Genomic DNA, 14,177 nt, shown 5'->3' with positions numbered 1-14,177 from the left:
TCCATTACAAAGCCCTGTGTAGCAGTTGGAGCTTGTCAGTCTACTCTTCTACCCATCAAATTCCCACAAAGCAAGGTGCCAACACGTCAGGAGGAGTTGGCCTTAAACTAGATGAGGCCATGGTGCAGAGTATGGGTCTACAGGGAAATTTTCCCTCAGCCCTCCCCTCCCTTGCTTCTTGCAGCCTCATCTGAACTTGACACCCTCCAAAGAGGCTCTCAATTCAAAGAAAGAAATGAGACTCTTCCACAACCAGGGCACCTTAAGTCCAGCAAAGTAGCACTGTGGTTTTTATTGTGAGGAAAACAGAGAGAAGGGGCCGGGCCAGAATAATCTCAAGAGCCCTCCTCTCAATGATTGCAGCCCAGGAGGCTCTTCACTCTCTGGGGCTGTGGAAGGGACTTGGCTGTGCTCAGTTTCTCCACATCACTGTAGCAGTACAAATCGGAGCCATGGATGAGATATAAGCCAGGACCATTGGCAGAACATGAGTTGGGGCCGAGGGACTTTTCTATACACAGGGCCCCGTCAACCTTCTCATGTGGCCAAGGAACCTCCGTCCATGTGGCTTGAGCTCCTAACTTCAGGTCCAGCCACCACAGATGTCGTCCTGGGAAGAAGGTACCAAACAAAACATGGCTTCTACATCATGGGATCCTGGCCTTGCCCTTCTCAAACCCTGATGGGAATCTATGCCATGGAGAAGTAGCAGAACAAGCCACCCTTTAGTACCCAGATGCCCCTCACCTGCTGCAATGTGGAGACGAGAAGTCCCAGGACAAGTAAAGGCTGCATCCACAGTCTCAAGGTTGATCCCATGAGGGCTCCCAAATTCCTTCTCCAGCCTCTTCGGATAACCATCTACTAGAGTATAGCCTCCCTTTGTCAGGAAGATATATACCTGAGTGCCCTGGAGAACAAAAGACATTAATCAGCATAGAGTTGGATATTCTCCTAGTTTCCATTTCAAGCCTCTCTTCCAACACATACTTGGATTAGGTAGACTTTATTGTCCCAGGAAAAGGCAGCATCCACTGTTGAAGGACCCTGGGGCCACTGATGGACAATGGGCCAGCTGTGCCACCCATCCTGACTGGTGTCCAGACGCCAGTAGTGGGACCCTGTGGGATATGAGATAACTCTAGTGCTGGTGGAAAAGGCCAGACAATGAAGAGGAAAGGAACATGTGCAGGGATAGGTCTTGAGAGGGAGAGGAGAATACATCCAGAGGCCAAGAGGGAAGAGACCAGGTGAGAGGAGATAGGGCAGGACTTGATCAGTGGTGACCTGGTCATGGTAACCTGCTTATAGAGCTGGAGTTACAGGGCCCTGACAGAAGGGCAGGCATGGAGAACAGTGGCTAACGTGCCAAGGGAGGCTAATGTCATGGGGTTTGGCAGGGGCTCCCTATGCATCTCAGACATCCATATGCAGAGATACCAAAGATAATGAGAGATAGTGACCAGAAGTTAAAAGGGAAGCACCACAGCATGCTCCCACCAAGTGTTCTCACCTAGCTGTGTTCTCTAATCCCTGGAAGTGGCAGGAGAATGAGAGAGTAGCCAGACAAGCCCTGACCTTCTTCTCCCCTTCTCATAACAATTTATTAAAGGAATTGTCTATGTTCCCACTTACCTTTCCTTCCCCAACCCATTCCACTTATACTTGTTTCCCTCCCATTGAAACTGTCCTTTTCAAGGTCATCAGTGTCCTCCAACTTGCCAGATCTAATCATCAATTCTCTCCATCCTGCTCCACCTCTCAGCTGCATTGGATTGCTCACAACTCTCTTCTTGAAATATCTGCTTTTTGGATCTTGGCTCCTGTGATACCAGCCTCTTCCAGTGTTCCTCTTATTTTTAAATTTTTATTTATTTTTTTACTACTCTTCTCTTCAGCCTGATTTCTTATATTAAAATCATCTAGTTTGGACCTCTTCACTACCTATACTCACTCTCTTGATGATTTCACCTAGTCTGGGGCTTTAAATATCATTTACATGCTAATGACTTTATATCTGTTCTCTTCAGCTTTCATGGACCTCTCCTTTGAGTATCAGGCTCAAAGGTGAGGCTTAATTGCCTACCCAACATGTTCATTTGGGGCCATTAGGCACCAAAGCTTACAGTGTCCAAGCTGATTTCTGCCCCTTGCCATACACAGACACACACAAACACACCCCTACTCTTTCCCTAGTCTTTCCTGATTTTAGAAAAAAGAACCACCAATCACCCAGTTGCCTAGTCCCCAAAAGCTAAGTCATTCTTAAAAACCTTTCTTTTCCCTTCCCCACTCCAACCAGTATTCAATCTACTGGTTAATGCTGTCACTTTGACCTCCAAAATGTATCAAGATGACTCCTCACCACTTCTGCTGCTATTATCTTAGTCTAAGCTATCATTGTCTCTAATCCAGACAACTGCAAGAACTACTAGCTGGATTCCTTGCTTACACAATTGTGTTTCCTATAGTTAGGAATCTCTTATGGTTTGTCTCCCTCTCTGATTTCATCCTATTTTTTTTATTTCATCTTATTTTTTTACCTAATGCCTTTTTATTATTAAAATCTCAGCTCAAAAAGCATCTCTTCAAAGATGCTTTTTTTTAGAGCAACAGAAGATCTTTTATTAATCATGTGAGCAAAAATACAGAATATATTTATTAATTAATTTTTCCCTAAAGAGAATATACTTCATATTTAGAGAAGTAAAAGATTAGTTGTCAGGGTTTGCTTTTGGAGAATAATCAATCAGCACCTTATCAACAGCTGGATACTGATAGCAGGCACCATCACCTCTCGCACAGCTCATTTTCCTCACCTCTATCTCATTATCCTGTCTTAACTTTGTCACAGCTTTTTTGGACAGCTAACATTTTTATTTTATATTTTAAAACATGAATAATTTTTAAATTCATTTATACTACCTCCAAATGGTGTTTGAGGATAAGAAACATTCTGATATTCCCAGAACACTTCACAATGACCTAAAAGTACTCTCTTCTTTCTCTTGATTACAGTCCTCTTTCCCTCTGTCAGGCTTAATGAGGGCATGTGTCTCATCTGCCACATTGGCTACTGTATCCCAGTGCCTAGAACTATGTCCATTGTTTCTCAGATGCTCAATAAATATGTGTTACATAAACAGCCAATGTTCTCACTATAGCCACAAATTCTATAGTTGTTCACTGGGCATGTCATAGTGACTACATATAGACCTTCACCTCTTGCTGAAATTGCCCTGCTATGACCCCTGTTTTAAGAATGAGCTGTGGTGGGGATCCCTGGGTGCCTCAGCGGTTTGGCGCCTGCCTTTGGCCCAGGGCGTGATCCTGGGGTCCTGGGATCAAGTCCCACGTCAGGCTCCTGGCATGGAGCCTGCTTCTCCCTCTGCCTGTGTCTCTGCCTCTCTCCCTCTCTATGTCTATCGTGAATAAATAAATAAAATCTTTAAAAAAAAAAAAAAGAATGAGCTGTGGTTCTCTTTGTGCAAAGGAAATAAGTGATGGGTCCCTAATGCATCACTAGGAAATGCACAGAGTGCAGAGTGCACTTTAATGTGGTCTAGACGGGATCCCTGGGTGGCGCAGCGGGTTAGCGCCTGCCTTTGGCCCAGGTCCTGATCCTGGAGACCCGGGATCGAATCCCACATCGGGCTCTCAGTGCATGGAGCCTGCTTCTCCCTCTGCCTGTGTCTCTGCCTCTCTCTCTCTCTGTGACTATCATAAATAAAAATTAAAAAAATAAATAAATAATGTGGTCTAGAATACAAATATGAGCTGTGTCCGTCAGATTTCCTCTCTGGCAACCCCAGTTGGAAAAAGAGAGCAACTGAGGCAGTCTCCCGTTGGAACTGAGGCTGAAAGATCATGAATATGGAGAAGGGCCAGGGCACGATGGGCCTTGTGCAAGCCAACATTGTGAAAAAGCAGAAAGAATGGGTAAGAAATTAGGAGGCAGAGAAAAAAGAAAGATCTACCAGAAAGAGTAGAGGACCAGCCTTATGCTGAGGACCTGGGTCACACTAGTGTTTTCATCAAGAGACTGAGCTCTCACCTCAGCTGGAGAATTTTAACAAAACAGTGTTCCTCCATATCTGAGTGTTCTTTCATCAGCTAAGGAATGTAGCTAACATTTTTTATTTAGGAGTTCAGTTGCATTCTATTCATGGCCATGTTGCCTGCAAGTTCTGTGATCTCTCCATGGCTGGGTATTCTCTCTACATCTCTATGTGGGCCCTTTGACCCTGTTTTCTCAATATCTCTACCTATCTACATACCTACCTCTATCTCTGTCTCACCTTTTCTGTCTGTCCTCCTGATGGTCTCATGCACTCACCATAGCTGCATGTTCTGGTAATTATGTGTTCTTACTATGACATATATTCTCAGTACAAGTCTATATTTGCACTACAAGTGTGTGTGTTTCATCATGGATGAATGTTCTCCTTACAGCATGCATTCTTGTTGTGTAAATAAATATACTCTCCTCATGACTGTGTCTTTTTCATTATAGTTTGATAGTCATATCTGATCAGATTTGTCCAGGGGTTAGGAGCAAAAAAAGATTTTCACTGTTCTACATTCTCACTCCTATTTTACATTTGTATCATCTGATCATATGTATGTCTTAAACTGAGTATTGTTTACTCCTTCTCTTGGAGTTATTCTCAAGTGTGGATCAAGACTCATCACTGTCTGCCTGACTAATGCCAGAACATCCCGAGGTATCATTACATGACTTTTACCTATTAATGCCACAGGTCTGGAGAAAAGTATCTCTCTGGTCACTAAAAGAAGAAACCTCCTCAAACCAGCAAAGCTATCTCCTAAAGTTCTAAGGGACCCAAAATTTATTGGCTTATTCTCAGCAATAGGAACATCTTATCCCCAGGTAATTCTTTTTTTTTTTTAAGATTTTTAAAAATTTTATTCGTTGAGAGACACACAGAGAGAGGCAGAGACACAGGCAGAGGGAGAGAAGCAGGCTCCCTGTGAAGAGCCTGATGTAGGACTCAATCCCAGGACTCTGGGATCACGCCCTGAGCCTAAGGCAGACACTCAATCATCGAGCCACCCAGGTATCCCTTCCCAGGTAATTCTGTATCCAAAGCCTGAAATAAGAACCAGGCACTTGGAAAAAAGATGGAGCTCCTGAGAATATGCTTAAGGGGAGCTAGAGGACCTGGCAAGACATGCAAGAGCAAAAGGAATAAGAGGAGTCATAGAGATCCAAAGAGGGCACAGACCTGAGAGTAGATGGTATTATAGGGCAGACAGATAAATGAAGTTAGAGGCCTGGGGAATGAGAGACAAGGTTGAACAATATGAATCAGAGGAGATGAGAGATAAAAAACCACATGCCAACGATGCTAAGGATGGGGCCCAAGGGGACAAAAGAAGGGATGCAGTGATGAAAATAGAGGAAGTATATCAGAGATGGGAGACACATGAAAGAGATGGGAGGTATGAAGGGCAGAGATGGGGGAGTCAGGGAGGCATCTCTCACCACTGAAGGCATATGTGGCACCATGGTTGTCAGTCAGCAGTGCAGACAAGACTAGAAATGCACTACAGCGCATATCCTCACGGCCATGATGGGTATCATTCCCATGGCCTGTCCCATTCCTGTGTCCATGACCTGGGAAGAGAAATAGGTGAGGGGGAACACAGAGGGAAGCAGAATGAAGTCTTATTGGAATGAAGTCTGAGGTGGAAGAGATGGCTATGGTTAGTGGGGATGTGGACTTCTCCCTTAGGATGACAACTGGGAAGGTCCAGAATGGAGATGGGGCTAGGGCAAGGGCCAAGGTGCTATACCACAGAATTAAGGTAGGAGCTGAGGTATGTGGGGTCTGCAAACTCAGGGAAGGTAGATGAATTCTAGTAGATTTCAGGGGCTCAGACTTTCTCACCTCTGCCAGGGCAAGGTATGAAGTAGTCTCGAACATCCAGAGGGTACTTTGGAAGCACCTCTCCCGTGACAGGGTTGAACCGCAGGAATTGGTTACCCCGGAAGCAGTAGTAACGGCTGAGCCATCGTAAGGCAGAGGAGCAGTGCCCAACAGCTGGCCAGGAACGTTCCTTTTTGGTTCCCGTTGTCAAGTCCCAGAACCATGTTTGGTTACCTTTGTCCAGTCAATCAACAAGCATTCAGTGAGGCCAGGCTTGCCCTCTCTTTTGCTAGCACTGGACCCCCCCCCCCAGGATGGGCCAGGTATGATCCTGGCCACATGGAGCTCACACCCAGCAGGGACACAGGTGAAGAGAGTGATCATATAATAAAATTCAGCAGCAAAACACACATGATTGGCTCAGCAAGTGCAGTGAGGAAAGACAGGGAAAGGTTTCCAAAGAAGGTAATATTTAAACTAATACCTGAAGCAGGAATTTCAAGGCAGAAAAGAGGAGGAGATGGAACTTAAAAGAAAGGAAAGTCTGAAGCATGAAGCAAATGGGGTGTACAAGGAACATCATAGAGTTTTAGGAGCTTCATATTCAAGGTAAAGGCATGATGAATGTTGAGGCTGGAGGGTCAGTAGGAATTTGGTGATGGAAAACTTTGTATATAAGACTAAGGGACATAGATTTATCCTAAAGATCATGGGGAGCAGTGAAGAACTTTTAGCAGAATTACACCCAGTTACCTCACCCAGGATGACTTCCTCTCCTTACCCTATTTGACCTCTAGACCATAACTGACTTCTCTATTTCTTCCCTTCCTTGGGAAGCCACATGGTGTTCCCTCACCACCATCATCCTTGCCACAACCTCAATCACCACCAACCCATCATGACTCCAGGCTCTCTTATTCCAGCCTGGGCTGACCTTTGAAGAAGAGGACACCTTCATCTTGGCATTCCCCACGGTGACATTCTACAGCTGCATCCACAGGGGATGGGATCCCAGGAAACTCTTCTTGGAGCAACTTTGGATATCCTTGTTCTTTCTTCTCAGGAGGATACACCCAGACTTTGTCTCCCTGCATACAAATCACTCAATTTTTTTAACTGTTTACCCACATACTGCCACCTGCATTCACACACGACATCTTTGATCTATTGCATGTATACAGTATTCCCCCTGTGGCCCTACACACTTTTGATCTACCTTTGGACAGCAATGTGTTACCCCTTGCACAAGTACATACCTTAGTTTGTGCAAATCCCACCACCGTTACTATAACATATGCACACATCTGACTATGTACAACCAGACACTCTTATGACACACTTATCTATAACACTATTAGTCTTGGCAAACATATCCACAAATAAAATAGTCATCCTGCAATCATCCATCCATTCATATATTCATTTGGTCATCTATCTATTTATTGATTCATCTATTCACTCGAGAAATAGTTGCTGACTACTATATACCAGATATTGTGAAAAGCACTGAGGATAAAGGGATGATAAGAGTGTCTCTGCCTTCAAGAAGTTCAGTGTAGAAAAGCAGAAAATCCTACAGTCCTAGCCATGCAACCACCAAAGTGGAAACACGTGGAGTGCATTGGAATAGAGGGGAAATGCTTAAGCCTACCTAGAGAATTCCTGAAAGGCTTCACAGAGGAGGAAGCATTGGGGCCAAGAGTTGAAAACTGAGTAGGAATTCAGTAGGACAATTGTGGAAAGGGTGTTACCAGCAGAGGGAGCAACAGATACAGAGCATGCTCAGAGTACTATATTTGGTCTCATGTAACTGACACACAGTGAGTGTGATGGGGGAGAAGATAAGCTCAGAAAGATCACCAAAGGCCAAATCTTGAAATTCATGTGTACCTGTCTTGCAGGAAATGGGACAGGGTGGTGCCACTTAATGAAATAGGGGACACAACAGGAAGGGTGGGTTGGGTTTGTGAGAAAGATACTAAGCTCAGTTTGAGGGATACTGGATTTGAGGTGCTCACAAAACATCTAAGCCAAAGATGTCTGCCAGGAAATGGGAAAGAGATGTCTGGAGCTCTGGGAGAGATCCAGATCTGGTGTCCACAATAGAGTCCTCAGAGCCAACCACTGGTTAAGATCACCCAGGGAAGGTGTATTGAAATGGCTGGAGCAGCTCTCCAAGGAACATTCAGGGACTGGCTGAGGATGGGAAGCTGGAAACGAGCAGGAAAGAGGCAAAAAGGGAAATAAAGCTGGCAGTGAGGGCCACCCCCAGGACACATGGCCTTGTGCAAGTTAGAAGATTCCCTTCCTCCAAGTGGACACAGCCTTGGCCAGAGCATGGGACTCAGTGAGCACAGCAGGCTGGATTTCATCTTCCCCTCACCCCTCAGCCAGGTGCCATTGTTATGAACAGCCTGGCCACCATATGAAAAGTACATGATGCAGAGTCTTGGAGACCAAGGGAAGAGATTACCAAGAAGGAAAGGATGGCCAATGGCATGAGAAGTAGCAGAGAGGTCTGGACAAAGATTGGGCCTGAAGAATAGCCACTGGATGCTGGGCCTGCTAGGCCCACATGCACATACACTCCCTTAGCATAAGCTTTTTCAGGAAAGGAAGGCACAGGGGAAGGAAACCTGGAACCTACTATAAGGGGTCCACCATGCTAAGGCCACCCAAGGGAGTGTCTAACGTGCCCATTCCAGCACTGCCTGGCCCAGCCCTGACCTTGACCAAGCAGTACCTTGAGCAGGAAGACACTGTTGTGACCACGGCGGAAGGCCGCATCCACGGGGCTGGTTAAATTCCTCCACCTCTCTGAGATTAGCTCCCGGACCCATCTGTGACTCTTCCACACAAACTCCCCTGAAAAACACACACTCACTGAGGGACCCAGAACAAACTTTTGGCCTACTGAGATAGTTACAGAGAAACTGTGGGTGGTGCCCTCAGATAATTCCTAAGATCCCCCACAGATAGATACACCCTCGGAGAATGGGACCAAGTCTGAAGTCCCAAACGGCCCAACACCAGCACCTCCTACCTTTAAAAAACAGCATGGCCCCATGTTCATCCAGGGTGGTAGCATCAAAGCTCCAGCCATCCAAGCAGAGTTCTGGGGTGGAGGTGGGGGATGCAAGTAAAAGACCAGTCAGGTAATACAGTGCAGAGACACAGCCAGACAGACAGACTCAGGAAGTCAGGGCCTCACCGGTCACATCTGGCTTCACTCTGGCCCCACTCCCACCTTCAGTTCCATTCCCATGGGTACCGTCCCTAGAGAGAAGACAGACAGTTGCTGGATCCACTGGGCCCACTGCCTCTCCATTAGCTCCTATCTTCAAACTTGCCCAGGCCTAAAAAATGTCCCTAGCCCACTCTAGCCCACTCCCTAGTCCTTCCCCAGCTCCAGTTTTACTCACGGAGAAAGAGGGTGGGCAACAGCCAGAGACCAGCACAGGCCCAACAACCCCAGTGCCCAAGCCATGCTGAGATGCCACAGGAGAGCTCTGGATGCCTGGCTGAGTTCCCTATATAGAGATGGCAGCAGCAGCACCACCCCCACCACGAGGCTGCTGAACCTCCAAGTCCTGTCTCTCAGAACTATGCCAATATTTGCTGATTACATCACTGCAAATAAGGTCAGGGTCTGGACAGAAATCTGAGTCCAAGACTAACTCTTCCCGGCAAGAGGTCCCATCCCCCTTCGATGACTTTTGAGCAGTAACTAGCCCAATGCCATTGATGCTCAGTTCATCAACTTGGTGATGCATCCAGGTGCCCATAAGGTCAAGGAAGGATGTAGATTGATTGAGGATCACCTTTTGTGGTTGGATTTATCTCTACAATGGGAGGAAAAAGGTACAGGAAACTATCATTTTTGTGTACCGACTTTCAAGCCCTGCTCTAAGACAGCTAAAGACACCAATACTCCTATCTATTTAGCAAACACACTTAGAACTACTCAGAGAAAAGCTCTTTCCAAGCTTCTTCAAGGGTCTTCCTGGGGCATTCCCAAACCCGTTCAGCTTTGCCCTTGATGGGTCAATAATATATCACTGTCACCAAACGTCAAAGTCCCACCCGTGACAAGACTCCTGCTGGCAAAGTGCTTAGATAAATCACCTGGGAGGGAAGGGCTGAATGGGCCAGAAAGAGGTGTCTCTCTCGCAGGTTTCATTTCCAGTAATTAATCTTTCTTGGTACTTTCCACCTTAAGGGAAGAGTGCTTTATTTACCCATCACAGGATAAACAGAACTGTAACTGGGGTTTCACAATATTTACTGCTGAGTCTTGCCTAAATGCTAACTTCCCAATCAAGCCTTTCTTGACCACCTTATCTAGCCATTTCAGACACTTTCGTATTTCCTTCCTGTCACTTATCAGAACATGAAATCATTTCATCTATCTGTTTATTTGTTGCTTTTTTTCTTTGTTTTGCCCATCTGTTTACCATTACATTCTCTCCACCTAAAATAGTACCTCACACATAACAGGTGCTCAATAACAGTTTGTTGAATGAAAAAAAAGTGGATTTCAACTACTGACTGGTGTTGCTAATGTTGCAGTTGAATTCCTTACAACCTTCTTTCCCTCTGGGGTGAGGGGAATATTAGGAATTGGGGGTGTGTCAATGATGGGAGACATATTGTGATCCAGGGGTCACTGGTCCCCTTGTCACTGCCCTTCATCTGATGGTCTTGTTTTTCTCTCCAGTGTCCCACCTGCACGTCCCTCTCTTCCTCCAGCCCTGGGATCTTACCTGCTATCGCTAGTATCTGCTATCTTCAGTACTCCCCAAATCTGCCTCATCTCCATCTCAGAAGACAGATGTGGGCAGTCAGCAATGGGCCAGGTTGAGATTCTAGGACACTTAATCCCCAGCCTAGCCCTAAAGGGCCCTGATCCCTCTCAGATGGCTCCATGGCCCTGGCATTCCCCTATACAACCTTAGCAAGAGTCTCAGATTTGTTTTCTATTCTGCAAAGTTTCCTTCCAACAGGAAAACAAAGATTTGTGGGACCTCTGCAACATGTCACTGGGCCTCTGCCATCAAGACCAATGTTCTTCCTTGATTTACAAATAAAAATGTGCCTCTTTAATATCTTTCCTCCCAGTTGGTTAGTGGGCAAAGCTGGACTCCCTAAGCCCTTGGCAGCATGGGCAAATGCCAGGGCTCCTGTGGCAGATACCTGACACCCACTTTCTTCCCACCACAGGGCATCCCTGACTGACCTTGCCCCACTCCAGTTTCTGGGCACCAGGAGCACCACCCTCAGACTCACTCTCACCTGCTTTTTTGCCTCTCAGTCTCTAAACCCTGATATAACCTTCCTGGGGTTCTTCCTATTGAGCACATAGTAACTACCTCAACCACTGTCTCTAGCTCCAGACCTGCACTAAGCCTGCCGGGGGAGATGCAGATTTTCACACTGAGTCACAAACACCGCTCAAGAAATCCACAGTGAGCATCTTCGACAGCTGTAGTATCAGGAGGCTGCATGGCTCTGCTGGTCCAGGGAAGCAGCCTCCTCTGGCCTAGCAGGACTCCAAGCACATATACTGGTGGTCATTTTTCAGCTTAGCCTCTTTTTTCTCCACATAGCACTGGTTCCCTCCACTGCACCCCTGAGTCTATCTATCCTAGAAGAGTGATTTGTGCCATGTTTTCACTATTGTTTCCTAATTCTCTTTTCTACCCTAAGGGAACTTAAATAGCATGATAGGAGACTTCCCCTTCCCTCCCTGCTCCCCAACCTCCCCATCAGGCCCTCCATCCCTACCCCCGCCCCCGCCCCCATCTCCCCTGCCCTACTTTCCCAAGGAGTGGACTAGCAGTCATCTGCATGGTAGTGCTGTTGAAGCTCAAGTTCTGAGCAAGAGCTAAGAGGTAGAGGACTACGTCCATTTGGCAACCCAGGCTGTGGATATGTTGGCCATTCTGGTGCTGGTGACAGCACAAGGCATCTCTTCTCAGGGGACCCAATAAGGCTGGCCTTTCCTCTCTGCTTCCTTGAGGTGGCCATTTCTGCTTCTCCAGAGTCCTCCCACCCCGCTGGCCAAGGCTGAGAAAGTTCTTGTCCATTCTTGATCCTGAGCGCCCCCTGGAGGCCACAGGGCTCAGTGCGCACCCACCTTTCAACCAGAGGCCAGATATTTTCCTCCTGGAAACTGGCTCTCCATAGCCTTTCCTCACTCCTCTCAGCCTGGCTATGGGCTTTAGTGGTGCCCCTTCCTCTGCAAACCTCTACTGTCCAGAGCAGGTTTGGGGATCTCAGTCTCTTGCCTGATTTCCTGAGGAATTCAACCCCAGAAAAAGCCAACTATCCCTTTTCCTGTGGTCTTCTCTCAATCCTATCCAGCAACTTTCCACCCTCCTCCCAAGGGGGTCTGAATGTCTTCATGGACAGAGCTTCCTCTTGCATTGCTATGGGCTACATTTAAACGACACTGATCCACTGTCCCTTGGAATGGCTGTGTACAGCTCCCCTGACACTCACCCCCCATCCCTGGTCTGAGTTCTCTGATCTCAGTCATTTCTCCTGGGGCCCACTGAGTGCTGGGTGTGCTGGGCTTGCAGCCTGTAGCTATGAACTTCCAGGAGCAGAGCCTGGGTTCCTTTTCTGTGACTTAGAAGGCTTGGGGTAAAGCTCCAGGCACCAAAAAGAGCTAGCTGCTCCCAATTGACTCCTCCAACATTCACATTTGCTTTTGTTCTGCCTATAATGGGCCTTCCTGCATAGTCCATGCTTGCTTCTCTATGAATAAATATACTAATAATTTGCTCATATCTATTGTGCACTTGTATATGCCTGGCACTATGCTTAATATGGATTATCTTACTAATTCATAAATAAATATTATGTGTGTATATATGTATATGTGTGTATATATATATTATCTATATTATTAGTCCCATTTTACAAATGAGGAAACTGATATTAGGTATCGTAACCAAATTCCATGTTAGCAAGGGGTAGAACTATGATTAAGTTCTGGCTATCTGACTTCTAGGGGTGTGCTCATTACCCTATCAAAGGGTACATTTTTAACAGCCAGCACTCCAGAAGGGAAAAAGCCCCAATTTGTAGCATTTGCTAATTTCTGTGGTGTAAATCTTCTACTATGACCAGTATCAAGCTACAAACAACACATCATCAAAGTGGAACCAGGAAGAAATATACAGTAATGTACTACTTACTATATGGTATTTCTACCACGCAGAACACAGGTAATAGTAAAATGCAGTAAAAGAATTAAGAAGTGATGAGTTTTGAGTATTTACTATATTTGATTTTAATAAAATGTACTTAACTTCAAATTTACATAACTTATTTTTTAATAAAGGCTAAATTTCAAGAACCAGCTATCAAAAATCCTGAAAACTTAACCGTGAGCCCTTGTGAGCCAGTATGAACCAGCTCCTGCACCCCATTGCCCACCAGACTGCCTCAGTGAATGGAACAAGGATATCATCTGCTTTATTCACCACTATCTCTTCAGTTCTTCAAGCAGTGCCTGAAATGTTGTGTGTTAATATTGACCTCTTTTGTTCCTACTTTCTAGTTAGACCTAAAATTTATCCACTTTTCTCTGCCTCCTGCAAAATGCAAACCCATCATCTCCTTTGGCCACTGAAATAGGCTCTCCTTCCCTGCTTCTCCTCCCCCTCTGCAATACATTCTTTATAGCAAGTCCAGTTTTCGAAAATGTGTCTGAAACCACTGTAAGCTCCTGCTTAAAAGTTTTTTTTTCCTTTAAAGACAAAAATCAACTTTAATTCTACTAACCAGAGAGCACCACTATTAACATTTTATCTATTCCAGCCTTTTTCTATTCTTCCAACATCCCTTCTGAAACAGAGGGAATTTTATAAAAACTTTTCCTTCCTTAGTGTATCTCAGATATTGGCATTTTAAAAGGATGCCTATAATTCTATTAAACATTTAAGCAAAACTTTATAGAGCTATTCTCTGCTGAGGGATACTTTGGGTTTTCTAGGATTTTTTCCTATTATGAATAAAGCTGTGAGAAACATTGGTGCTTACACCTCTTTGTGCCTTTGCCCAGTTTTTTCTTAGAAAACATCCCTAGAACTGAAAGACTAGATGATTTTAAGATGTCTATGGTCTTCAAGGAGAGCAGTTTAGAGATGTTGGATTTTCTTTTTATTCTCACTTTTCTTTTCACCCTACAGAATCACTGTCCAGCTGCCAGTTCATCCCATAAAGCATCCTCTCTGGCACTTCAACCTTTCTGTGGTTTACTAGGAGAGTTCAGATCAA

The 14,177-nt window shown here is 45.5% G+C and overlaps 1 protein-coding gene across 1 annotated transcript; it reads right to left on the bottom strand.

Moving 5' to 3' along the window:
- Positions 1-262: 262 nt before the first annotated feature.
- On the bottom strand, positions 263-9,469 carry HPX (hemopexin). The gene is made up of 10 exons (XM_077866698.1): positions 9,314-9,469; positions 9,103-9,167; positions 8,935-9,006; positions 8,635-8,756; positions 6,826-6,979; positions 5,913-6,125; positions 5,507-5,638; positions 991-1,121; positions 748-910; positions 263-610 (listed from the first exon to the last, which is right to left on the bottom strand). The coding sequence occupies exons 1-10, from the start codon at positions 9,376-9,378 to the stop codon at positions 351-353; spliced, it is 1,377 nt and encodes a 458-aa protein (XP_077722824.1). The 5' UTR covers positions 9,379-9,469; the 3' UTR covers positions 263-350.
- Between the last annotated feature and the right edge of the window lie 4,708 nt (positions 9,470-14,177).

This window comes from Canis aureus, chromosome 23 (assembly GCF_053574225.1).
Source record: "Canis aureus isolate CA01 chromosome 23, VMU_Caureus_v.1.0, whole genome shotgun sequence".
NCBI lineage: Eukaryota > Metazoa > Chordata > Mammalia > Carnivora > Canidae > Canis > Canis aureus.
This window is presented reverse-complemented; position numbering and strand designations above follow the sequence as displayed.